General features: G+C 42.7%; 1 protein-coding gene across 9 annotated transcripts in view; it reads left to right on the top strand.

Annotated features, from left to right (window-relative positions):
• The window catches only part of TMEM245 (transmembrane protein 245), a 757,127-nt gene extending 732,119 nt beyond the window's left edge, over positions 1–25,008 (top strand). For all 9 annotated transcript variants that reach the window (XR_011855834.1, XR_011855837.1, XR_011855832.1 and 6 more), the window contains one exon: positions 24,667–25,008. Coding sequence is in view for 2 of the 9 variants with exons in the window: in XM_072152982.1 (XP_072009083.1) it covers positions 24,667–24,712 (46 nt within the window). In the remaining 7 variants the exon portion in view is untranslated. The remainder of the gene's footprint in view (positions 1–24,666) is intronic.
• Positions 25,009–26,079: the final 1,071 nt, after the last annotated feature.

Below are 26,079 nucleotides of genomic sequence, written 5' to 3'. Positions count from 1 at the left end.
ATTCCCCTCAAAGGGGAATATGCATTTGGCCCAGAGTTAGACACAATCCTGGAGAAGGCAGCTGATAAAAAGGAGGGGTTCCCAAAGGCCAAAACCAGTCAAAATAAGCAGTCCTTTTGGGACCCTGAGGAAAAAAGACGTTCATACAGGGGAAAAGGCAAGCAAGAAAGATGAAGCTACCCCAAAGGCGGTAAAGGAAGAGGATTCCTCCTTAGCTCTAGTAACTCTTTCCAAGCCCACAGGAAGCAATGACGCCAGCGTGGGAGGAAGATTCTACCACAGTGGACCCGGATCACAACAAATCCTTGGGTCCTTTCTATTCTTCAAGATGGCTATGGCTTAAAGCTAACCTCTCTTCCTTCCAGAAATTGTATCCTAACCAAGCAACCGTATCAAGCCCTCTCGGCTCAGTAATGGTCAGAGATACAGTAGCTGCTGAATTTAGATGTAATCATTCCCATTTCTAAGGAAGGGAAACTGTTCGCCCCTATTCTTAATAATGGAGCCAAACGGCTCATTCAGAATGATTTGCAATCTAAGGACCTTAAACAGTCATAGGGGCAAATTTACTTACCCGGTCCATTCGCGTTCCAGCGGCGGCTTCTCCGCTCTGGATTCGGGTCCGGCCGGGATTTAATAAGGTAGTTCTTCCGCCGTCCACCAGGTGGCGCTGCTGCGCTGAAAGTAAACTCATCGCGCCGGAATGCACCGAGCTGGACCAGGTGAAGGTAAGCGGTCCTTATGCGACACATTTTCGGTTTTTAAATGCGGCGGTTTTTCCGAATACGTCGGGTTTTCGTTCGGCCACGCCCCCCGATTTCCGTCGCGCGCATGCCAGCGCCGATGCGCCACAATCCGATCGCGTGCGCCAAAATCCCGGGGCAATTTAAGTACAAGCGGCGCAAAACGGAAATATTCGGGTAACACGTCGGGAAAACGCGAATCGGGCCCTTAATAAATGACCCCCATATTCTTTACAGAAGGTTCAAAAAGGAAACACTAACTTCTGCAACTGCCCTAATCCAACCAGGGGCATATATGTGTACAATAGACCTGAGAGACACATACTATCATTTACCAATATACCCGTCTTTACAGAAACACCACAACACCAAAAGGGAAAGAAACAACAGTACAAAAAAGGAGGGTAATGTGTACTCCCTGCCTAGACCACCGGGTCAGCACATCAAAGAAAATACAATACGGTGATAGACTTATTTATAAAACTTTACTTTTAATTAATAAATCATGTAAAATATAAAATATGTAGTCAGCTCCAAATCCAAGCAAAGAGAGCACCAACCAGCATAAAAGAGCATTTTAAGAGTAACTGCAATGGCACAATAGAACCATACATACCTTAACCCAAAATTCAGAAACCAATGCTCACTTATGGGTGGTCACATACCTGTGTGTCATCTGCTGTATTTGTATGTATTACAGTCAGCAATCTTCAGATGTGATTGAGGTGGTCTTGACCTTAATCCAAACAGCAATATAGCACAATTTAAGACAAGAAAAAACTAGTAATGTCAGAAAATGTAAATACTTTATTTAAATCAAATAACAAACACTGGTTAAAAAATGATTCTACCCCAGAGGGGACACAAGATAGAGTTGCACTCCAGACAACGGATCATAATGAAAAAATCGGATGTTTAGTAAAGGCACCAGTGGCCATATCTATCAGTCTGGTACTGATGGGAAACGTAGGATAATTACAAATTAATTGAAAACAATAAACATAGAAAGTAGATAAAGTATGGCTTACCCATATTAAGATGATCGTTGCCTGGAATGACAACACCCCGACGCGCGTTTCGGCTGGTTTGCAGCCTTCGTCTGGGGGTGGAGTCATCAGGGCAACGAGCCACATTAAAAATACACATACAACCAATGAGCTTGCCCGGAGATGGTCAGGTGACCTGGCCGAGTAAAAGATCCCGCTATTACGTCAAACTATCGCGAGATCACGCTGCAAGTGAAAAGGAACAGAGACGCGCATGCGCAATGGGAAAGGCGGGCGTTGTATGAAGAAAAGGTAAGTCTGTTAAATCAAGCGCCCCGTCCGAGCATGCACAGCAGTTAACATGAAAGAAACCGGCATGATGTGCTTGTAATATAAAGGACAATCGCAAGTGAACTCAGCACTATAGAATGACAGTATTAGTCCATAAAAATGATGAGAGGAACCTACTATAACGACAAACACTTGTTTGGGAACATATGAAGCCGTGAATAGATAAATAATTAAATACATAATGATGAATAAAATGCACAAATTGAAATGCATGGTGAACAATTGATACACAGTGGTAAAATTACAATGTAAATAATTCATGAAAATATGATATGTGCTATATACAATATATAAAAATTGCATGAAATACATTGAATATTAGAAAAATGGATACTTAAATAAGTGAAAAAGTAGTATAAATATGTGAACTCGTACTATACAGACGTATAAATAAATAAGTTAAAGGTGCTAGAAATGCAGGGAAGTGAGGGGAGGGCAGTGAGATGTGGGGATGTGAGGAAAGTGAAGGTGAGTGCCGTGCAAACCAGACATTTTTAGTATACTCTTAATGACGGAACATTTGATACAGAGCCTGTATATTAAGGTCCCAAATATAAAACGATGTATAAGTCATTCCTCCTAGATATCGAATGATAAAGTGCAGCTAGTGCCGTTTTAGACAAGTATACGTGTGGGCTATTTATGTATCCCACATCATATGGACGAGGCTGTGCTGTTTATACAGTAGCTGCATGAATAGTCGGCATGGCGTCTCTTAGATGTATCTGGCAAAGGGAAAATGGATGGGTCATATCTCCAGCAACATCACACTAGGCATGCAAATCCTGTGGCTCGAAGAAAATATGGTAAGAATTCTATGATAAAAGGAGGGGAAAAAAAAGAGAAAAATATGCATTAAAGAACATAGAAGTACAACATATGATACAAATTCAAAGAGGAGAAAAAACCATGAAATGGTTACCTCATTAAAACCCTGAGGAACGACTCAGGTCAGTATGGGCGAAGTGTGGTGCGCAGAGCAGAACCAAACATGATCCTTTAAAAAAGGGGCAAAGCTGAGTGTTTCGTTTAATCCTTTTGGTTGAAGTGTATTCAGTGTCCATATCCATCGGGCTTCCCGTTGTGCAAGCTGTTTTTGGATCGGGCCCCCCCTAATGTTGGTCACAATTCTATCGATGCCACGGATGGCGAACCCACGAGGGTCGGCATTGTGATGTATTTTAAAATGTTGTGCAACCGGTCTGCCTTCCGTGTTGTAGTCATCTTTTTTGGCAGATACGATGTCCCTCATGCGCTCACGTACCCGGATTTTTAATTCCTGTGTTGTGAGGCCTATGTATATCATGTTGCATGGACAGGTGGCATAGTACATAACTGCCCTGGTGTTGCAGTTAATTGTGTGAGTAATTTCAAATTCTTTTGACCCCGTAGAATCCTGAAAGGTCGTAGCATGTGCTATATTTGGGCAGGCAATACATTTGTTTTGTAGTGACTGCGAACTGGTCGCGGAGGTTCTTAGAGCGTTGTGCCATCCCGCTAGGCTGAGGGTTGATGTACTGTGATATTGTAGGGTCCGATTGTAAAATCGGCCAGTACTTCGATAGAATCTCTCTCATGTTCTGCCATTGTGAATGATAGTCTGTGATGAATCTTACCTTATTTGGGCTTGATGTTTTAGGTGATGGGTGTAGTAAGGCTTGACGGGGAGTTGATTTTGCTCTAGAATATGCCTTTTTAATGGCTCTGTTGCTGTAGCCCCGTTGTTGAAAGCGTATTCTTAGTTCCTTTGCTTGAGCCTCAAATTCCGCATCCGTGGAGCAGATTCTGCGCACACAAAGGAATTGTCCGACTGGTATGGCGCGAATCGTCTGGGGAGGGTGGGACGATGAGGCATGCAATAATGCATTGACTGCTGTTTCCTTTCGAAACACATTAGTCTGCAAGAAACCATTAGTGTCCTTCGTTAGTTTGACATCCAAAAAGGTCACAGTAGTCTTGTGTGCCTCATAAGTTAATTTGATATTGTAGGGATTTTGATTTAACTGGAAAAAGAAATCCTTTAACTCCTCCAAATTGCCTTTCCAGACGATCAGGATGTTGTCGATGTACCGGGCCCAAAAAATGACCCGGTCCATCAACGCCATCCGATCTCTCGATAGTAGGCCCCTCTCCCACAGCCCCAGGAACAGATTGGCATATGAGGGAGCACATGCTGCCCCCATATCTTTACCCTGGAGCTGCAGGAAGAAGCACCCATTGCATGTAAAGGATCATGTTTTGTTCTGCTCTGCGCACCACACTTCGCCCATACTTGTCTAAAACGGCACTAGCTGCACTTTATCATTCGATATCTAGGAGGAATGACTTATACATCGTTTTATATTTGGGACCTTAATATACAGGCTCTGTATCAAATGTTCCGTCATTAAGAGTATACTAAAAATGTCTGGTTTGCACGGCACTCACCTTCACTTTCCTCACATCCCCACATCTCACTGCCCTCCCCTCACTTCCCTGCATTTCTAGCACTTTTAACTTATTTATTTATACGTCTGTATAGTACGAGTTCACATATTTATACTACTTTTTCACTTATTTAAGTATCCTTTTTTCTAATATTCAATGTATTTCATGCAATTTTTATATATTGTATATAGCACATATCATATTTTCATGAATTATTTACATTGTAATTTTACCACTGTGTATCAATTGTTCACCATGCATTTCAATTTGTGCATTTTATTCATCATTATGTATTTAATTATTTATCTATTCACGGCTTCATATGTTCCCAAACAAGTGTTTGTCGTTATAGTAGGTTCCTCTCATCATTTTTATGGACTAATACTGTCATTCTATAGTGCTGAGTTCACTTGCGATTGTCCTTTATATTACAAGCACATCATGCCGGTTTCTTTCATGTTAACTGCTGTGCATGCTCTGACGGGGTGCTTGATTTAACAGACTTACCTTTTCTTCATACAACGCCCGCCTTTCCCATTGCGCATGCGCGTCTCTGTTCCTTTTCACTTGCAGCGTGATCTCGCGATAGTTTGACGTAATAGCGGGATCTTTTACTCGGCCAGGTCACCTGACCATCTCCGGGCAAGCTCATTGGCTGTATGTGTATTTTTAATGTGGCTCGTTGCCCTGATGACTCCACCCCCAGACGAAGGCTGCAAACCAGCCGAAACGCGCGTCGGGGTGTTGTCATTCCAGGCAACGATCATCTTAATATGGGTAAGCCATACTTTATCTACTTTCTATGTTTATTGTTTTCAATTAATTTGTAATTATCCTACGCTTCCCATCAGTACCAGACTGATAGGTATGGCCACTGGTGCCTTTACTAAACATCTGATTTTTTTCATTATGATCTGTTGTCTGGAGTGCAACTCTATCTTGTGTCCCCTCTGGGGTAGAATCATTTTTTAACCAGTGTTTGTTATTTGATTTAAATAAAGTATTTACATTTTCTGACATTACTAGTTTTTTTTTTGTCTTAAATTGTGCTATATTGTTGGATTTTCACTTCCTTTCTTTGAAAGGAAGAACAATAGGTCCTATTCAAGTTCTCCAACAGGCCACATGGTACTACACTATGTAGGGATAAGGACAGGCTATAACGCATTACTATATATTTTATCATTCTCTTCCCTACCGTGGTTTGGATGGGTCTTCTAGGAGCAAATACAGATGATTAGATAATAGAATAATGTCAAATGCAAACATGTAACCTCTGTCTATATTACAGGGATCATCCCATGCAGATAGAGATAGTAGGTGACAGTAAGAAAAAAGCAGGTTTTTAGGTTTCAAGATCACAACTGGTCAAAAACCCAACATGTCATGTTTTGCCTATATAGGTAGACTCCTCAGGAGCATAATAGACCTAGTACAAAGAATGTAAAGTAAGTTATATGCAATAGGTTCCAAATCCTGTGTACTGGAATCTATCAAATGACTGGCAGCTTGCAATAAATTAAGGAAAAGCATGATCTTACCAGTACAACCTGCATCCATACTAGTGAGTATCGGCTGTAGGAGGCAGATAAAATACTGTGATATCTGTATATGAGAAAATATCAATCAGGGAGGAAAATAAAGGAGTACAGATGCTCAAGTTTGTGTTGTGCACCCAAGCACTAAAGTCTTACCTAATATAGGTTAATGACACTTCCCAAGTATAGTAGGTCCATCCTGGAATATTGCAGAAAATGTCAGTAGGACATGTAAAAAGGCGTTCCATGTTGCAAGTGGCTCGTTACGTGCCGAAATATACTTCTGGTGACCTCTAAGATCCCGCCCCCGGAAGGACAGGTCATGTGAGTCAGTAATGGACTACACAAAAATGGCGTCTCCCCCTCTGGATGGTGGATCGACTAAGTCTATCCCTATGAAGCTCAATCCTTTAGTGTTACCATTGTGGGCTTCCGTTATGTGTTTGGAGAGAGGTTTGTCTCTCCCATTCCTTATGTCACCTAAATGATCACCTATACGTCGCTGAAATTCCCTAAACGTCTTGCCAATATACTCCTTCTCACATGGGCAGATAGCCCGATAAATGACTCCTTTTTAATGGCATTTTATAAACCTGCGAATGGTATAGTACGCACCCGTGACATTACTGGTAAAGCCACAGGTGTTAGTTACAACACTGTAGGCAATACAACCGTTACAATGGAAGCAGTCATTGAGTGCTCCCCTACTTCCTGTTTCTCCCTGTTTTTATTCCTATTCCCTTTTCCAATTTCATCCTGTATCTTGCTCTCTTGTACCTTATGGGTTTGGATTACAGTTAACACCTCCTCAATCATATCTGAAAATTGCTGACTGTAATAACATATACAGCAGATGCCTCCATATCTCGTGATGCATAGGTATGTGATCACCCATAAGTGAGTATTGGTTTATGAATTTTGGGTTAAGGTATACATGGTTCTATTGTGCCATTGCAGGTGCTCTTAAACAAAGATTTTTTTTATGCTGGTTGGTGCTCTCTTCCCTGACTGGAGCTGACTACATATTTTATATTTTACATGATTTATTAATTAAAAGTAAAGTTTTATAAATAAGTATCACCGTATTGTATTTCCTCAGAAGGGAAGGAAGCCCACTTCCAGTACAAGGCCCTTCGCTTTGGAATATCATCAGGTCCATGAACCTTCTCAAAAATAACGATCAAAGTGGTGGCATTTCTGAAAACCAAAGAGATAATAATGATCCCATACCTGGAGGACCTCTTAGAGATTACCAGCACAGAACAGGAATCAATACGCCACAGAGACTTCACTCTAGCAACTCTTCATCAGCTAGGGTGGATAATCAATATGGAGAAATCCAACTGAACTCCAAGTATGGAGGTTGTTTTCCTAGTGGTCTGCCTAGACTCGATAGATCAAATGTCTTTCCTTCTTTTAGCCTATAGGACACGTCTGAGCCAACAAATACTGGCATTTCGGAGACAATATTCCACTATAAGAGAAGCAATGAAGATCTTAGGACTTATGACAGCATGCATCCAATGTGTGCGATGGATTCAGAGTCATACAAGGTCACGGCAAAGTTGGATATTAGCTTCTTGGGACAAAAAAAACCCTTCATCTAAATAGATCTTCCAGCCTTAGTTACAAGGTCCATGAACTGTTGGACCAATCTGTTAAATCTAGAACAAGGGACATTTCGGGCACCCCTGGCCAGTTACGAATGGTGTCTAAACAACAACATTTTCCTGATGTTGACTCAAAAGTGGGGTGACCCAATAATAGACCCATTGCTTCCCACAAGAATGCCAAAGTCCCTTATTTTTTCAATCTAGACCCAACAGATTCCATCACTTAAAGGGATGCCTTCAGCCAGTCATAGAGTGGACCACTGATGTATGCGTTCCCTCCTATCACTATCATAGCAACAGTGATCCAGAAAATTAGAGAACACAAGGAACACATTGCATGCATTAGATGTGCAAAGATCTCTTCTTCATTACATGGATGTCACCAAGATGCCAATGTCCTGTTGCAGGCTATCTTATGCCATAAATGTTATTGTGTGCCTAATGTATGTGAATTTAACATACACTAAATTGGGTTACATCCACGGCTGGTGTAGTTATTTGGTAGTCACTGGAGTGTGGATGGGTAGTGCATTTAACCTCTCTGCTTCCTGTCCCTACAGAGGGTCATCCTCTCTTGCCACTGGAGACAAACACCCTAAAAATCATGATGCAGGTTCTTCGGGTACGGCAAAACCCCATATTTGACAATAATCTAAGCGCTGGGCACATAGTAGGGCTTAGAAGGGAAGGTGCGGCATGATGTATATGCTGTGTAGAGTACATCAGGGTAAATACTCCAGAAAATAAATATCCAGGGGGGTGTGGTAAATACTAAAACAGCCCATCATACATAGTCCTGATTTATCGAGGCACATGTCACACTGTTAAATGGTTTGCCTCCTCATACCCCTTTCCTTGCTGGCAATTTGGGGAACTTCTCCTGGAAAGTGGTGCCCTGGTACAATATGATATAAAAATTAAAATTTATTTATATTCAAGGATAAGAGCAGCATACACAGTCCAGACTCATTTCATAGACTGAATAATTAAAGAACATAATATAAGTAAAAAAAAAAAAGGTTACTAAAACAGCCAATTAGTGAGTATTACTATTATCACATAAGTTTGACATCACCAGGGGCGGACTGGCCATTAACTCCACCGGGGGAAATCCCGGTGCGCCGACCTGGCTGAATGATAAGGGGCCAGTCGGTGCAAGAGAATGTGAAATAGAATGTCAGCCCAGAGAGCAGCCTCATCTACACTACAGGCAGCCCATGCACTGTCCTAGGGTCAGCAGCAGACAGTCCGATACAAGCTGCTGCCCCTGTGAATAGCCGACAGCTGATTAACAGCTACATGGAGCTCTGCACGGCACCAGATAGGGCAGCGCTGAGGTCAGTCACAGGTCACTGCTCCGCCCCCTCCTCCCATAACCAGGAAGCAGATTCCAATGAGCAGGAGGCTGCTAGATGGGACAGAGAGGGCTGCGGAGGACCACAAATGCCATATACATCTCAGCCCTGCCAAACAGCTGCACCTGTTTTCCAGCACATTGATTCTCCCCACAAAGAACTTGGTTACTCTCCCTAAATTGGTAATACAGGGATAACTCCAGCAGACTATGTGTGCACTATGGCTGAAGGGAATGGCTCTCTTATGTGTGACCCTGAGAGTTTCCCCTGTACAGACTTTGTCAGTGAGACCTCGCTCAGTGCTGTGAAACACCATTACCACAGCAGCCATCTTCACAGACTGCAGCGAACACTGTACCAAACCCTCAGCTGTGCACAGCTCCAGTGAGTGGAGAGCAGGTGGCACAGCAGTCAGGAGTAGGCACTGTACAGAACCCTCAGTTGTGCACAGCGTCAATGAGTGGGGAGCAGGCTGCACAGTAGTCAGGACCTGCACCAGGTGTCTCTGAGGAGAGGCTCTGAGGAGAGGCTCAGCACTAAGGTACGTTCACACGTTGCAGTTAAAACTGCATGGCAATCAGCTTTGAGGGGGTTTTAGGTGAAGTTTTGTCAATTGAACAGGTGAAAGACATGAAGTGAACAAGTGAATTTGATTTTGAAGGGGAAACCTGCTCCACAAATGTCATTCACTCGTTCAGTTCATGTCTTTCACCTGTTCAATTGACAAAACTGCACCTAAAACCACCTCAAAGCTGATGCTGTTTTAACTGCAACGTGTGAACACACCCTCAACCATCAGCTGTGCAGCCCCAGCAGAGGAGACTGCTGTAAGGATTAGATACACCAGCCCAAAACAGGACATCTCCTCCAGACTCTACATCGGAAGACTTGTTCTGGAGTGTCTATAACGACACTAAAAATAATGAGATGTGGGAACATCTGCAGGTGATCCCACTGTCCAAACCAGAGGTGATAACGGCCACCATCTTATTCCAATCTGAGGTGGTGACCCTGGCAGATCTTGAGATCTGGCTGAGTAGACATTGTATGGTGAGGAGTAACTCAGTCAAGATCTATGATGAGGAGGATCTCAGGAATGGAGCACTGTGAGGATCACTCTGCTGCTCCACAATGGTGTTACTAGACATCTGCCTCATTTTTTCTATCTGGGATCAGAGAGGGGGATATGCTTCTTCCGTGGACAGCCTCATCTGTGCCATAGATGTGGGGGCAGAAACCTCGCTATAAACTGTTCCCGTATGAAGTGCTCCTTATGTGAACAACTGGGACATGTGAAGGAGGAATGTACCGGACAGGTCGTCTGTAGCCTGTGTTCTCAGTCTGGGCATACGTTCCGTGAGTGTCTACAGGCCCAACACAATAATGAGTCTCCAGAAACCACTGAGGAGGCTGAACCAAGAACCAGTGACACCAGTGCAGGTCCCAGCCAAGAGTCTAGTAGTCCTGCAGGAGAGACTGATGTATCATCTATAATTACTGCACCACAAGTCTCACCAGCCACTGAAGAGACTCCTCGTGCCAATCGGAAAGTGTGCAAAACTCCTGCTCTAAAGTACCATTGGTGGAGGCGGCACTACAAGTACCAGCAAACACAGAAATTACACCCAGTGCTAAAAGCAAAGTGCCTAGAACCTTCGCAACAGAGACTGATGTCTCATCTGTCGAGGCTGCACCACAATTACCAGCGGACACTGGAAATTCAGCTCCTACCACAACTAAAACATCCAAGTCCTCTGTCCGTGAGGGATCCAAGCAGCTTCCCACCACCTCTACTGAGACTGCTTATCCTGGGTCAGGAACCAGTGTAGATGAGGAGGGCTTCCAGACTATGAAGAGGAAGAATACCGTTGCCCATCGGTCTAGGAAAGTCACTACGCTGGATAAACCAGTGGAGGCGCCAGTGCTGGCCATAACATCTGGACGTTATAGTGCGTTGGGAGAGGAAGAAGAGACCGCAGCGATGGATCAAACCCCTCCACTCATTTCTAATGAGGAACTTCAGGAAGATGAACCTGATCCCCCAGTTTCCACCAAAAGATGGGGAAATAATGGTCACAGCAGCAGGAGGAAGAAAAAGCTGAAAACACCTAAGTTACCTGAGTGATGCGGCTGAGGATCAGCTCTATTAATGTGAATAGAGTAAGGACCAGTAGCAAGCGACAGGCCATCTACCAGCGTCTGGCTGAGGAGAGGTCTGACATCTTCTTCTTACAGGAGACTTACCTGAAGACTAATGCCCAGGTGCATTCAGCCAAGAGGGACTGGAGATACAGGCCTTCCTTCTGGTCCTTTGGTCTAGAAAGGAATGATGGTGTGGAAGTTTTCTTCTCTGATATGGACATTCAGGTGGAGTGAGTCCTGAAAATCTGCCCCGACCGCTGCCTAATACTGGACTTTACCTCGGACACTGTACATTATAGAGTTGTGAATGTATATGCTCCTCAGATTAGGAAGGATAGAAGGGAGTTGTTTCAGAGTTTCAAGCCATATTGCTTTATATCTACAGTGTTTATGATGTGTGGTGACTTTAATAGTGTGTCCTGTAGCTTAGATCGCTCCATTAGACACAAGAGCTTGAGATATGATGAAACCTTCCTTAGTAACATAGTCCAGCAGGCCCATTTAGTGGACCCTTATATTCAACACTGAGCGTACGGCCTATAGTTATCATAAGGGTGGGAATGCCACCCGCATAGACAGGATATACACAAAGAGGGGTATGAGAACTTCCCATTGTTATATCACCCCCATGGAGGTCTCTGGCCATTGTATGGTAAGTGGGTCCATGGAGCTGGACACTGCTGTGGTTTGTGGTAGGGCAACTGGAAGACTAACAGCTCGCTCTTCCAAGACCTGGAGTTTAAGTAGTCATTTACCTCCTTCTATAATGACCCGAAGACCACCCAGTGCATGTTTGATGGTACTGCAGAGTGGTGGGAGTATATAAAAAGGTGACATCAAGCAGTTTATTCTGGGTACTGCCAGGAGACAGAGTAATGTGGAGTATATGAGATTCTCTGGCCTCAGACTACAGCTCAGCTGCCTGTACAGCAGGATTAATAGTGGCGCGACAGTGGACAGTAAGGCTGTCCATAAGGTGAAGCAGAGGACGAGGCAGCTGTAGTACAATCGCCTCAAAGCAGAAAGCCAGTTTCATAATTAAGGAGCTCACAACCCAGACCCTTTTATTGCCTGTAAAAACAGGGTGAGTAAGAAGCTGATGACGGCCTTATTCGGTGAGAATGGGCTGGAGTAGTCTGAGCAGAACAGTCTTCAGAAGATCATTGGAGAGTATTATGAAGATCTCTTCAGAGGTTGTCAGATGAGCAGTGATAACACCCAGAGCCATCTGAATAGTGTGACTCTAACAAAACTAGACCCAGGACAGGCTGATAGTATGGCTGAGCCCATAACAGAGGATGAGGTGAAGAGGAGCATTGACTCCTTAAAAGCGAACAAGAGTCCGGGGTTGGATGGTGTCACTAGTGAATTCTACAAAGAGTTCAGGGACTTGCTGGCTCCGGACCTGACGCACCTCTATAATGACTGTCTGTGTGCTGGTAAGCTTCTTCCCTCCCAGTATAAATCTGTACTTGTTCTCCTGGCAAAGAAGGGAAACCTGAAAGATTTAAAGAACTGGCGGCCAATGTATCTGCTTAATACCGATTATAAAAATCCTGGCTAAGATCTTATATTTCAGGCTGAGGGAGGTGGCGGCTGAACTGATCATTGACCATCAGACATGTGGTGTGAGAGGTCGGAGTATAGAGGACTCATTACTGCTGATGAGAGAAGCGGTGACTTATGTCAAGCAGCATCATGTTGGGGCATACATTGTCGGCCTTGACAAAGCCTTTGTAAAGCCTTTGATAGAGTCCACCATGGTTATTTGTAACAAGTGCTGTTGGAGTACAGCCTTCCTCCACGTTTTGTCCAGTGGCTACAGGCCCTCTATAAGGAGGCAATGAGCCAGCCTTTAGTTAATGGTCACCTTGGAGACCCTTTCTGGATCATGTCGTGTAAGAGACAAGGCTGCCCCTCACCCCCTTGCTATATGTCTTTTGACCCCTTTTTAAGAAAATTGCTTGGCAATGAGTAATTTACAGGAGTGAAGTGTCATTTGCAGAGTAAAGTTGAGACCATAAAGTTATGTGCCTATGCAGATGATGTGACAGTCTTCATATCCTCTAGAAATGACTGTGTGGCTCTACAGCAGGAGATAGCAGCTTTCTCCAAGGTGTCTAACTCAGCCGTGAACATGGAGAAGAGAGAGACTCTGTGGCTGGGTGATGAAAATGGGGTCTTCTGGGTTCCCTTCAGGACAGTAGAGGAGAAGATAAAGATTCTGGGAGTTGTGTTTGGAGCTGTAGATGAAGGGAAAGTAAACTGGGATGAGAAGCTGGCTGTGTAGGAGCGGAAGGTGCGCAGCTGGGGGCACTGGAAGCTGACGTACCGAGACTAGTCAGTCTGCTGAGAACCTTCCTACTCCCCATCTTCTTGTCAGTGTGGTGTTCCCTGTGCCAGACAATTTACTTCCCAGATTGACAAGTGTCTTCTTCCACTATTTGTGAGGCAGTAGAGTCAATGTGGTCAGGAGGAACGTATCTTTCTCATAAAGAGGGTGGTCTCTTCATGCCATGTCCAGAGCTTTTCTATAATCTAATGTTTTTGATGTAAAATTTTTATTATGCAAGAGCTCAGAGGTGAAGCTGTGGTGCAGTCTGTTTAAGAGCCAGATCCAGAGGTTTGTGTCAGTGTGGTCAGTCGGGGACCTGATAAAGAGGGTGACAGCCCCTGTAAAGCATAATGTTTCCTGGTATGGCGTCCATATCATTGGTAAGATCATTAGATGGAAGATCTTGTATGAGGATGTTAGACAGCTCTCCAGAAAACAGTTATACAATGATCTGCAAAGGTCTAAGTTTGGTGTCCTAATACAATTATGTGGAGCTCCGACACTGGATGTGAAGCAGGCTGAAAAAAACCCAGGAGTCCCCCCTCATATGAGGGATGTGGCCTGGCTTGCATTTCACAGGAAAAGTTTGTTAGAGCAAACCTTAAGTGCAGGAATGTGCCAGATAGATCCTGTCCTAGGGGATATTCTTGTACATAGGGCGCAGTTTTATAGCAGTTATATTCTTGTCGATGAAAGGGCAGAATTTTAGTATATTCAACATAAGTTTTGTTCTTTCTTATAGTGGTACAGTAGTTAAGAGTACATATGAGACAGTATCAATCTCTATTTTCTCTGCGTTTTACATGTATGAACCTGAAGAAAGGTAATTAAAACTTTCTTGTTATGTGGCTCTAAGTAACATTTTGCGAACTCCACCCACATGACATGGCACTGCCTACTACATTTAACTCTACCCACAACACACAACAAAGGGCCACTCTTAGCATTTTTTAATTTCCCAGTCCGCCCCTGGACATCACATATTAATTAGATTTCAGGTGATAACAATATATATATATATATATATATATATAATATTTAAAGTCCTGATGTTTATTGATGCCTTTGGGATGGGTTAAATTTAAAACAATATTTTAAAAAATCCAGTACGCTTCCCTATTTATTAAAAGGCATTATATAGGATCAAAGTAGCATACCACTATCAATACACAAGTACCATGTTGTTATAAGATTCATTTAAACTTTATTATACAATAAATTGATACTCCAAAAATATAATAAAAACACGATTAAAACCACAGAAACAACAAAACAGAAGGGTGGTGGTCAGTGTAGTAATAACAATACATTCCACAGTGGGATATCACAATCAGGCACATGAACGACAGTCAAATAATAGGTTGTAAAAGTAATACCAGTGCCCAAAGCAGGGCACAATATAGCCCGCAAGTGCCTACCAATAGGGTTCAAGTCACCAGACCACTACCCGTGTGTGGTATATAAATCCGTGATAGGTACGCCCATATTTAGGATGGTCCAATAATTATGTGTATGTGTAATGTATATTGATAGTGGTATGCTACTTTGATCCTATATACTGCCTTTTGGTATCTGTCTCTTGATTGGTATAGGGATTACCGTATATTCTGGCGTACAAGACGACTTTTGGAGACAGAAAAATCTTCTGTCTTCTCTGGGGTCGTCTTATACGCCGGTAATCGCGACCACCCGCCGTGTGTTCACGGCGGCGGTTGGGTCGCGCTGCATGGAGAGGGCTCACGGGCTGAGCCCTCTCCATAGCCGGTAAGTCTTTGCTGCATATTGCTAGCACCGATCGCGGGTGTTTTCACAGCGTTGGCTGCCGGCAAAGCTGCCGGCAGCCTCAAAAAGATAGCGGCGCATGGGCGCCGCCATCTTGCCTGGGATCGCCGCTCCCCGTGACGTCATCGGGGGCGCGATCCGTCTCCATGGTAGCCTGGGGTCTTCCGAAGACCCGAGGCTATTTCGTTTTAACCCCTTCATTACAATGTGCTGATAGCACATTGTAATGAATGAGGAAAATCCCCATATACTGCCATACTGTATTATGGCAGTATATGGTAGGATCGATCAGACAACCTAGGGTTTAAGTACCCTAGGGCAGTGATTTTCAACCTTTTTTGAGCCGCGGCACACTTTTTCTACTTAGAAAATCCTGGGGCACACCACCAACCAAAATAGCACAAAATGACACTAAACAGTCCTATTATACATATAGTTAATAATATAGATTCTAAATTTATTTTACTTACTCAGTGTGAAACCTGGGCCTGTTTTGATGAACACAAAAGGGATATCCTCCCTTTACTAATAAAAGCCCCTAGCGGCTTTCCTTTCCTGATAAAAAGCCCCTGGCGGCCTCCCTTTACTAATAAAAAGCCCCTAGGACCTCTCTTTACTAATAAAATGCCCCTAGGGCCTCCCTTTCCTGATACAAAGCCCCTAGCAGCCTCCCTTTCCTGATAAAAAGCCCCTAGCAGCCTCCCTTTCCTGATAAAAAGCCCCTAGAGGCCTCCCTTTACTAATAAAAAGCCCCTAGGGCCTCCCTTTACTAATAAAAAGCCCCTAGGGCCTACCTTTCCTGATAAAAAGCCCCTAGCGGCCCCCCTTTACTAATAAAAAGCCCCTAGGGCCCCCCTTTACTAATAAAAAGCCCCTAGGGCCTCCCTTTACTAATAAAAAGCCCCTAGGGCCTACCTTTCCTCATAAAAAGCCCCTAGCGGCCTCCCTTTACTAATAAAAAACCTCTAGCGGCCTCCCTTTACGAATTAAGAGCCCCTAGCTGCCTCCCTTTACTAATTAAAAGCCCCTAGCGGCCTCCCTTTACTAATTAAAAGGCCCTAGAGGCCCCCCTTTACTAATTAAAAGGCCCTAGAGGCCCATTTTATACAGCCTCTTCACCCTCATAAATTAATTATATGCAGCCCCCGATGAATTAATTATATACAGCCCAGGCCCCTCTCACCACCCATAGTTTAATTATATGCAGCCCCACATGGATTATATGCATCCCCCTCATCGCTCATTATATGCAGCCCCCTCCTTTTCTCCCAAACATTACATGCAGCCCCCTGCATGCACCCCCCATTTATTATATACAGTCCTCTCTTCATCCCCCATTCATCATATACAGCCCCCTCCTCATGCCCCCCATTCATTATATAGTCCCCTCCTCATAGCCCCCCCCATTCATTATATGTGGCCCACTCCTCACGCCCCCCCCCCGTTCATTATATGTGGCCACCTCCTCAAACACCTCCCCCTGTTCATTATATGTGGCCCCCTCCTCACGCCCCCCATTCATTACATACAGCTCCTTCTCATCCCCATGGACTAGTAAATGTGACATTTAAAATAAAAGAATAGTACTCACCTCAGTCTTCTACTCAGATCCGGAGATCCGGAGCTTCCAATTCGTCGTCTTCCTCCTCCTGCCGGCAGCCGCACAGCGCTTCACACGCAGCATCCTGCAGCATACCGCGCGCCACTTTACGGCACATCCAGGCTGCTGGGGATGGCAGCGTCTTTCGGCAGGCGGTGCCAGCACCCTGCACGGGCCGGCTGCAGGGGAATGAGATCTGGCCACGAGTGGGACCTCCCAGCAGCACTTTCCCCGCGGCACACTCAACCATGTGTCGCGGCACACAGGTTGAAAATCACTGCCCTAGGGAGTCTGAAAAATAGTATAAATAAAAATAAAAAAAGGTTAAAAAAAAAAAATTATAATAAAAAAAGCTAAAATTTCAAATCACCCCCCTTTCCCTAGAACTGACATAATTATAAATAAACAGTAAAAATCATAAACACATCAGGTATCGACGCGTCCGAAAATGCCCGATCTATCAAAATATGATAACGGGTTTTCAATGCGTTTAACCCCGAAAATAGCGGCCAAAGTCGAAAATGGCACTTTTTTGCCATTTTGAAAAATATAAAAAAAATTAATAAAAAGTGATCAAAAGGTCGTATAGTCCTAAAAATGATATCATTGAAAATATTATCACATTTTGCAAAAAATGACACCACCCACAGCTCCGTACACCAAAGTATAAAAAAGTTATTAGCGCCAGAAGTTGGCAAAATCAAAAAAATACTTTTTGTACAGGAGGTTTTCATTTTTGTATGAAAACATTATAAAACCTATACAAATTTGGTATCCCCTTAATCGTACCGACCCAAAGAATAAAGTAGACACGTCATTTGGGGCGCTCAGTGAAAGACGTAATATCCAAGCCCACAGAAAATGGCGCAAATGCGTTTTTTCACCATTTTCATTGCATTTGGAATTTTTTTCCCGCTTCTGAGTACATGGCATGGTATATTGAATAAAATAAAAATTTAAGGTACAGTATGGTAACATTTACAGTAAAATGGACAATGGTAATGTTGTTGTTGTATGCCTTATGTTTATGAGCGACAGTTTTCCTGCTATATACCTGCATGTCATAAGAATTTAAATTAAAAAAAGGACCATGTTAAATTCAAATCAGTTTTTTTTTTAATTTTTACCAGCGTTTTGTATGCGTTGGAAAAGGGGTAGTCTTATACGGCAAATATATCTTAAACTCTATATTTTAACAGGAAAGTAGGGGGGTCGTCTTATACACCAGGTCGTCTTATACGCCGGAATATACGGGTACATTTGATTGTAGAGGGTATCTATCTCTGTTGGTATTATTCCCTATTTATTAACTTGTGTCTATAGTTTCCTCCTCTAACAGGTCTCAAAACTCACTCAATGCCTCTGAATTTAAAACTAATAGAGTCCCCAGTATGAACTGTGGCAAAGTGTTTTGAAACTACAGAGGGGTTAAAAGCTGATGGATTCTTACTATCTGATAGATGCTTACAGATACGTTTTTTTAGCGGAGTTGTAGTACAGCCAGTGTACTGGATTTGACATAAAGTGCAATCTATCAAGTACTCGAGGTAACTAGTGTTATAATTAATGTACTTCGTTATTTTGTATTGTTTGTTAGTGTTAAAAGAAATTTCTGTAAATTCTGTAAATTTCTGTAAAGCTGCAGGATGTCCTTTGTGGTGTAACCAAGTTAGGGTTCCAAAAAAATGGGCAGCACGGTGGCTTAGTGGTTAGCCTTACAGCCTTGCAGTGCTGGGGACCTGGTTTCAAGTCCCAGGGTCAACATCTTCAAAAGATTTTGTATGTTCTCTCCTTGTTTGCGTGTGTGTCTTCCGGGTCCTCCGGTTTCCTCCCACACTCCAAAAGGACTGGTAGGTTGATTAGATTGTGAGCACCATTGGGGAGCGCTGCGTAAACTGTGTGCACTATATAAATAAAGGCCGGGAGATAAAATGAAGACTGAAGAAGGGTTTTTTTTTTTTTAAATATATCTTATATTGGTTTTTAAAATATGTGCTAAGATGCCATCTTAAAAAAGCAATGGAATGTATTTGTGAATAATGTTAGTTATTTGTCGATATTCTTTGGACTGGATTCTGTTCTTTAGGAATTCCTTGGTATTTGATTTTTTTCCCAATAGGGTGGATCTACTTATTTGAGATACAATGGGGCTTATTTACAAAGGGTCTCGCGGCCGTATTTCCGTTGGGTTTTCCGACTTTTCCGGGATCGCGCCGCTGTGACAGGTATTTAGAAGGGGATTGTGTCGCACTTGATCGGATTTTGGTGCAACTGTGTCGTCTTTAATGCGACACAAATCGGGGGGCGGGGTGTCGGACGATCTGCGGATTCGGACAAACCGCGGGATTTAACTTTAAAATTGTGTCACAAGCCAAGCACTTACAATGCACCGGGGAGAAGATGGTGAACTCCGGCGGACCTGATCGGGGAAGCGACACATGCAGGATATCGGGCACACAATCTTTGTGAATCGCGGCAGAGTCCATCCTCGTCGGACATTCCGGATCGGGAATCGCGCAGTGCCCCATGTAAATGTGCCCCATTGTGTTCTGCTTTTTGTACTGTCCATTTAGAGTATGTATGATATAATAAACGGTCTCTAATTGAGGTGCATTTCCACTGAAATTCATTATTTGGCGAGCAGTTTCTTTTTGCCCTGATAAATTCACCCTTAGGTAGGTTTTTAACAACATGAAAAGTTAGACAAGAATTAGCATGTAAGATTGTGTTAGCTGTAGTAGGTTTTCTATAAGATGAGCCAACTACTGTGTTGCAGATAATTTTAAATGAAAGATCCAAAAAAGTAACAGTAATAGGGTCAATGTGAGCAGTAAATTGTATTTATTATCCTTCATGTACGTGGTGAGGTTCTGGGCATCACGTAGATGATCCCCCCAAATAAGGAGGAGGTTGTCAATGTAACGGCCATACCATACCACGGCATAAAAAAAAAAATGTTTTCAATGTAAATGTAATGTTCTTCCCACCAACACATAAAAATGTATGTTAGAGAAGGGGAGAACTTTGCTCCCATGTTCGCTCCATGTATTTGTAAAAAATAATCCCCATTAAAGAAAAAATAATTATGTTGAAGTTGAAAGCCCACAGACATGACCAGAAACTCTTTGACTTTATTTTCATGTAAACTATATTTGTTTAAAAATTCAATAACAGCTATAATAGCCAGATGTTGTGGTATGGATGAATATAATGCAGTAATCTGCAGCAATCCAACAATAACTATCCCTCCAAACCAATTCACTCATGGCTTGTAGACCATGTTTGGAATCTTTTAAATATCCTGGCATATTAACATTGAGAGGTTGTTACAAACTATCAACCTATTGTCCCAGATTTTCTCCAAAGGAACCTATGCCTGCCACAATTGGGCGCATAGGAGGAGGAAACTTATCCTTATGGACCTTTTGGAAGGGAATGAAAAACTGGGACAATGGGTTTAACAACAAACAGTTTGTTTCTAGTGCGGGTATCTAAAACACCATCATTCAGAAGCTGCGATAAACTACTGTTAAACGTATTTGTAGGATCTGAATGTAACTTCTTATATGTGATGACATCACTCAAGTTATTCATTCAGTTTTTTGTACAAGGTAGTATCTAAAATCACCACCGCATCCCTCTTGTCGGCTTATCTCACTGTGACATCCTTATTAAATTGTAAATCAGAGAGAGCTGAATTCACCTTAGTGGTGAGGTTGTCACAAGTGAGACCAGGAGACAAGGTCTCAGTCCTTAGTGCTTGGGTGCTGGTTTATGCATAGATTCTAATTTGTGGAACAAATTGAGAATGGAATCATTAGATCAGCTAATCAAAAAAGATAGTCTTATTCCCATTCAAGCAATATGTCAGGAACAGTTAGTATATAATATAATTGTTTTATAATACATTGGGATCAAACATTGGATAATCAAGGAAAACATAATCCAGAAGGTTAAAAAGTACACACAAGAGTATTCTAGATTCAATAGGTTCCTTCGTGCGAATACAATTTCTAAAGGTGGGATCTCGATAATTTATGATGAATTACTACAACAGCAATGCCAAAAAAAATAGGCTACATGCTTAACTGGGAGAGGGCATTAAGCAAGTTATTTTCATTAGTTAGTTGGCAACAGGCAATGCAATTTACCGTATTTTTCAGACTATAAGGCGCACCGGATTATAAGGCCACGATCAATAAATGCCTGCTAAAACATCTAGGTTCATCTGGGTTTGCAGCCAGATCTTGTTGCAGTGAGCTCTGCAGATTTTTGTGGCAGATAACCTTTAAAAAAAGCATCAGAAAAGCGAGTGTGGGAGCTTGGTGGCGAGTGTGCATTGATCCGAAGTGTGTGCTGTGTCTTAAGTGTGACTTACGTTTAAGGGACTTAAGTTTGAGGGGCTTTAGCAGGTAACTGCTGTATTTTGTGTTACTTTGACTGTAAATTCTTCTTTCTGTGCATATTTCTATTGTAATCCCCATTAGAACAATGGACTCCATAAGTGGCATTGCTACACAGTGTACATCCTGTGCCATGTATGCTTTCCTTGAACCGCTGTTCGAGGGGGAATACTGCTGTGTGGGATGTGTGAAAATTGCTCATCTGGAAACCCAGATTCTGGATCTAAATGAGCAAGTTTCAAGGCTGCGGGCAATTGACAATATGGAGTGAAGTTTGCTGCTCTTGGAGCACAAACTCTCTGGGGAAGATGGGTGTGGGGAGGGAAGTATGGAGGTGCACAGTGAGGGGGCAGCTAGTTGGGTAACATGTAGAAGGCGGGGTAGAGGGAAGAGTTGTAGGGAGTCTAGTCCTGATCTGGTGCACTCCAATAAGTTTGCCAGGCTGGCGGATGTGGGGGATATCAGCTCTGGGGTAACAATGCTGCAGCAAGACATGGCCTCTAGCAACCAGGGGACTGTCTGCTCCAGTAAGAAGGGTAATGGGAGCACAGGCAAAGTCAGACAGGTGCTGTTAGTGGGAGATTCGATTATTAGGGGAACACACAGGGCAATCTGTCACAAAGACCGTGCATACTGAACAGTGTGTTGTTTGCCGGGTGCTCGGTTCGGCATGTTGCGGATCGGGTTGACGGATTACTGGGAGGGGCTGGTGAGGAACCAGCGGTCATGGTCCACATTGGCACTAATGACAAAGTAGGTGGAAGGTCCTTAAAAATGATTTCAGGGATTTAGGCCATAAGCTCAGGGCAAGGACCTCAAAGGTAGTTTTCTCTGAAATACTGCCTGTACCTCGTGCCACACCAGAAAGGCAGCGGGAGATCAGGGAGGTAAATAAGTGGCTCAAAAGTTGGTGTAGGAAGGAGGGTTTTGGGTTCATGGAGAACTGGGCTGACTTTTCTGTCGGCTACAGGCTCTACAGTAGGGATGGGCTGCACCTCAATGGGGAGGGTGCAGCTGTTTTGGGGGAAAAAATGGCTAGAAGGTTGGAGGAGTGTTTAAACTAGAGACCTGGGGGGAGGGCAACTACACTTGTGCAGGGCAAATAGACAGTGTAGATAGAGAGCTGGGAAGAGTCATAGTCCATGGGGGAGGAAGGGGGCTGGAATGAGATTGGGGAATAAGGACAAAAGGAATACGGAAAGGGAAAACCATATAAAGTGTATGTACACGAATGCCAGAAGCCTCACAAACAAAATGGAGGAACTGGAACTCTTGATGTTGGAGCGGAAATATGATAAAGTGGGTATCATGGCTGGACAGTAGCTATGACTGGGCTGTTACTATAGATGGTTATAGTCTTTTTTAGAAAGAATCGTATAAATAAAAAAGGGGGAGGGGTTTGTTTATATGTGAATTCTTGCCTCAAGCCTGTCTTGCGAGATGACATCAGTAACGCAAATGCAAATGTGGAGTCCCTATGGGTGGAGATAAGAGGAGGGAAAAAGAATAACAAAATATTACTATGGGTTTTTTATAAGGCTCCAAATATAATGGAGGCAGCAGAGGAAATGCTGATAAGTGAAATGGATGCGTCTTCAAAGCATGGTGAAGTACTTTTCATGGGGGACTTCAATTACCCAGATATTGACTGGGGGGCAGAAACCTGCAGGTCCTTCAGAGGTAGCAGGTTCTTGTCAACAGCAAAAGACATTTACCTGTCGCAACTAGTCCTAGAGCCAACAAGAGGGGGGCACTGCTGGACCTTATCCTTACCAACAGACCTGATAGGGTATCAAAACTACAGGTTGGGGGGAACCTGGGGAATAGTGATCATAATATCATTGATTTTGTATTACGCTTTACTAAGAGCGTTAGTGAAGGGGCAACCAACACTCTAAACTTCAGGAGGGCAAATTTTCAGCAACTAAGGGAAGACCTTAAAGGCATAGACTGGGATAATGTTCTCAAGACAAAAGCCCCCCCCCCCCCCCAAAAAATGGGACTTTTTCTGAAAAAGTCCTGTGAGAAACACATACCTTATGGGAAAAAGCATAAAAGGAACAAGAAAAAGCCTATGTGGCTAACTAGTCTTGTAAGGAAAGCAATAAGCGAGAAAGATAAGGCATTTAAGGTGCTAAAACGTGAAGATAGCGATGAGGCATTACAGGATTATAGAGAGAAAAATAAATCCTGTAAAAAGCAGATAAAGGCCGCAAAAATAGAGACTGAGAGAAATATTGCCAGGGAGATTATTTTTTCAAGTAAAAAATTATGAGAACTGTGGGTCCCCTTAGAAATAACATGGGGGTCATGGTGGAAGGAGATGAGGAAAGGGCCAATCTACTGAACGTCGCCTTCTCAACTGTCTTTACCCAGGAAAATCCCCTGGTGGAAGACACAATGAGGAATAATGTAAATTCTTTTTGGAATGTCAACAGTTTAACCCAGGAAGAGGTACGGCGCCACCTCGCAACCACTAAGATAGATAAATCACCGGGGCCAGATGGCATACACCCCCGGGTTCTGCATGAATTATGTACGGTGATAGACAGACCGTTATTTTTAATATTTGAAGATTCACTGAGGACTGGTTATTTTCCACAGGACTGGCGCATAGCAAATGTGGTACCAATATACAAAAAAGGATCAAATTATGTTAATGAGTCTGAGGGGTTCTGGGGGGTGGTTCCAGATCCCCTCTGTGATGTCTTTTCACTTGTTGTTACAATGAGCAGAACATGTCTCACCCTCCACCTTTAAGCAAAAAAATAAGCTTTTGACCACCATAGTCAACAAACAAATACAGAAGTTATGCCTCTGAAAATATGGCAATGGTAAAACAAAAGAGATCTCTCCAATACATTTTGTAGCCTGTAACCTGCAGATCTGCTCTGAATTGGTGCTCTTTTCCTTCAGTGCCCTGTTGCGTTCCCATACAGCAATTTACCACAGCATATGGTGCAATTTTAATCTATTGTGAATGTGTAAATTTTAGGCCAAAATGAATGCATAGTCCCAAACAAATAACAATTTCTTAATTGCACCACAATTTTGTTTTAACTGCTGTGAAAAACATAACTGGTTAACGACTTCCTAAAAGTCTTTTTCATAGGCCATGGGGTGCAGTTTCTATAGTGGGGTAATTTATGTAGATAATGATATAGGGTCTGGCCAGGAAGGTGAAATCTTGGTGGCAGCATTTTTATTCCATGTATTGACTATTATTAAAGTGACTGAGCCCGCTAGCAGCTAAGGCAATGAACTCTTTATGTGAAAAATAAAAAATAGTTGTGGGTTTTTATCAAATTCTAACTAACTTCATTTCCTATATTTAAAAAAAAACTAATAAAGTTGTCAATTTTTGAGCTAACCATCTTATATTATTTTCTAGGTCATTTAAAGAACATCCACAAGAAGTTACACAAGCCAATGAATGATAAGGGGACTTCCTGACATTGAATTAAAAGTGGCAACCTTTTTATGCCATTTTTGGACATTTACTAAAGTGATTGAGCCCTCAAGCTGCCAAGGGATGAACTCTTTATGTGAAAAATCTTTGTTTTCAATTGGAATTAATTTGTTCAATTCAAACACCATTGCTGTTGAGGACATTAAGGGAAACATCAAAAGCCTTACAATGACTTTTACAGTAGATAATGTAATGGGTCTAGCTAAAGGGCTTGTCTTGTCACAGCTAAACACAGCTAAAATAAATACTTGGTAAAGACAAGAATCTTCCATGTCACGCTTCTTACTCTTGTGGTAGTAACAGGCATGCATATTTATACATTGGGGGGAATCTATCATACAAAAAGTGGGCATGTTGTTGGCAGTTAATAATAATAATAATCTTTATTTTTATAGCACCATCATATTCCGCAGAGCTTTACAAATCATAGGGGACATATACAAATATATAATAATTTATTACAAAGTACAATCCGTCACATGGAATAATAGGAGTGAGGGCCCTGCTCGCAAGAGCTTCAATTCTATGAGGATGAAGGGGGTGAAACAAGAGGTACACAGCTTGTATAATGGTGCAGCCATTCTTTATAAGGGAACGGAATAAAATAATTTAATAAGTAAAAATTCTATTGCTTACACCAGTAATCAGCCACCATCTTATATACAAGACCAAGGTGAAAGTGACTGCAGAGAAGCCTGGAGCTTGGTATATATCTGGTGTTTGCCGGATAACAGATCAGAGGAGAACACAGGATAGATTAGTAAAGAGAGAGTTGACATTTCATGCAGTTAGTGCGTATGATAGGCTTGCTTAAAGAGATGGGTTTTAAGAGCAGGAAGGAAACTTTGGAGGGTGGGTATTAGTCTGAGAGTCCAGGGAAGGGCATTCCAGAAAATTGGTGCAACTCAGGAGAAGTCCTGGAGACGTGCATGAGAGGTTCGAATTACGGTAGAGATTAACCTAATATCGCTGGCAGATCGAAGAGCATGGGTTGGGCGATAGACTGAGATAAGAAAAGAAAGTTAGGGAGGTGCAGCATTATGCAGAACTTTGTGGATGAAAGTTGTTATTTAAACTGAATTCGGAAGGAGACAGGCAACCAGTGCAGTGATTGGCACAAACTGGAGGCATCTGTGTAGCGTTTAGTCTGAAAGACGAGCCTGGTTGCTGAATTAAGAATAGATTGTAGAGGATAAGATTTAATGAGTGGAAGACCAATTAGTTGGTAGTTACAGTAAACTAGTCAAGAAAATTAGCATTTTAGAAGTTTCAATTGTCAGAAATGGTTGGATTCTGGAGATGTTTCTGAGATGCATGCGGCAAAAGTGAGCAAGA

This window comes from Engystomops pustulosus, chromosome 5 (genome assembly GCF_040894005.1).
Source record: "Engystomops pustulosus chromosome 5, aEngPut4.maternal, whole genome shotgun sequence".
NCBI classification, from domain to species: Eukaryota; Metazoa; Chordata; class Amphibia; order Anura; family Leptodactylidae; genus Engystomops; species Engystomops pustulosus.
Note: the sequence above shows the minus strand (reverse complement) of the source record. Positions and strands in the feature narration are given on the sequence as shown.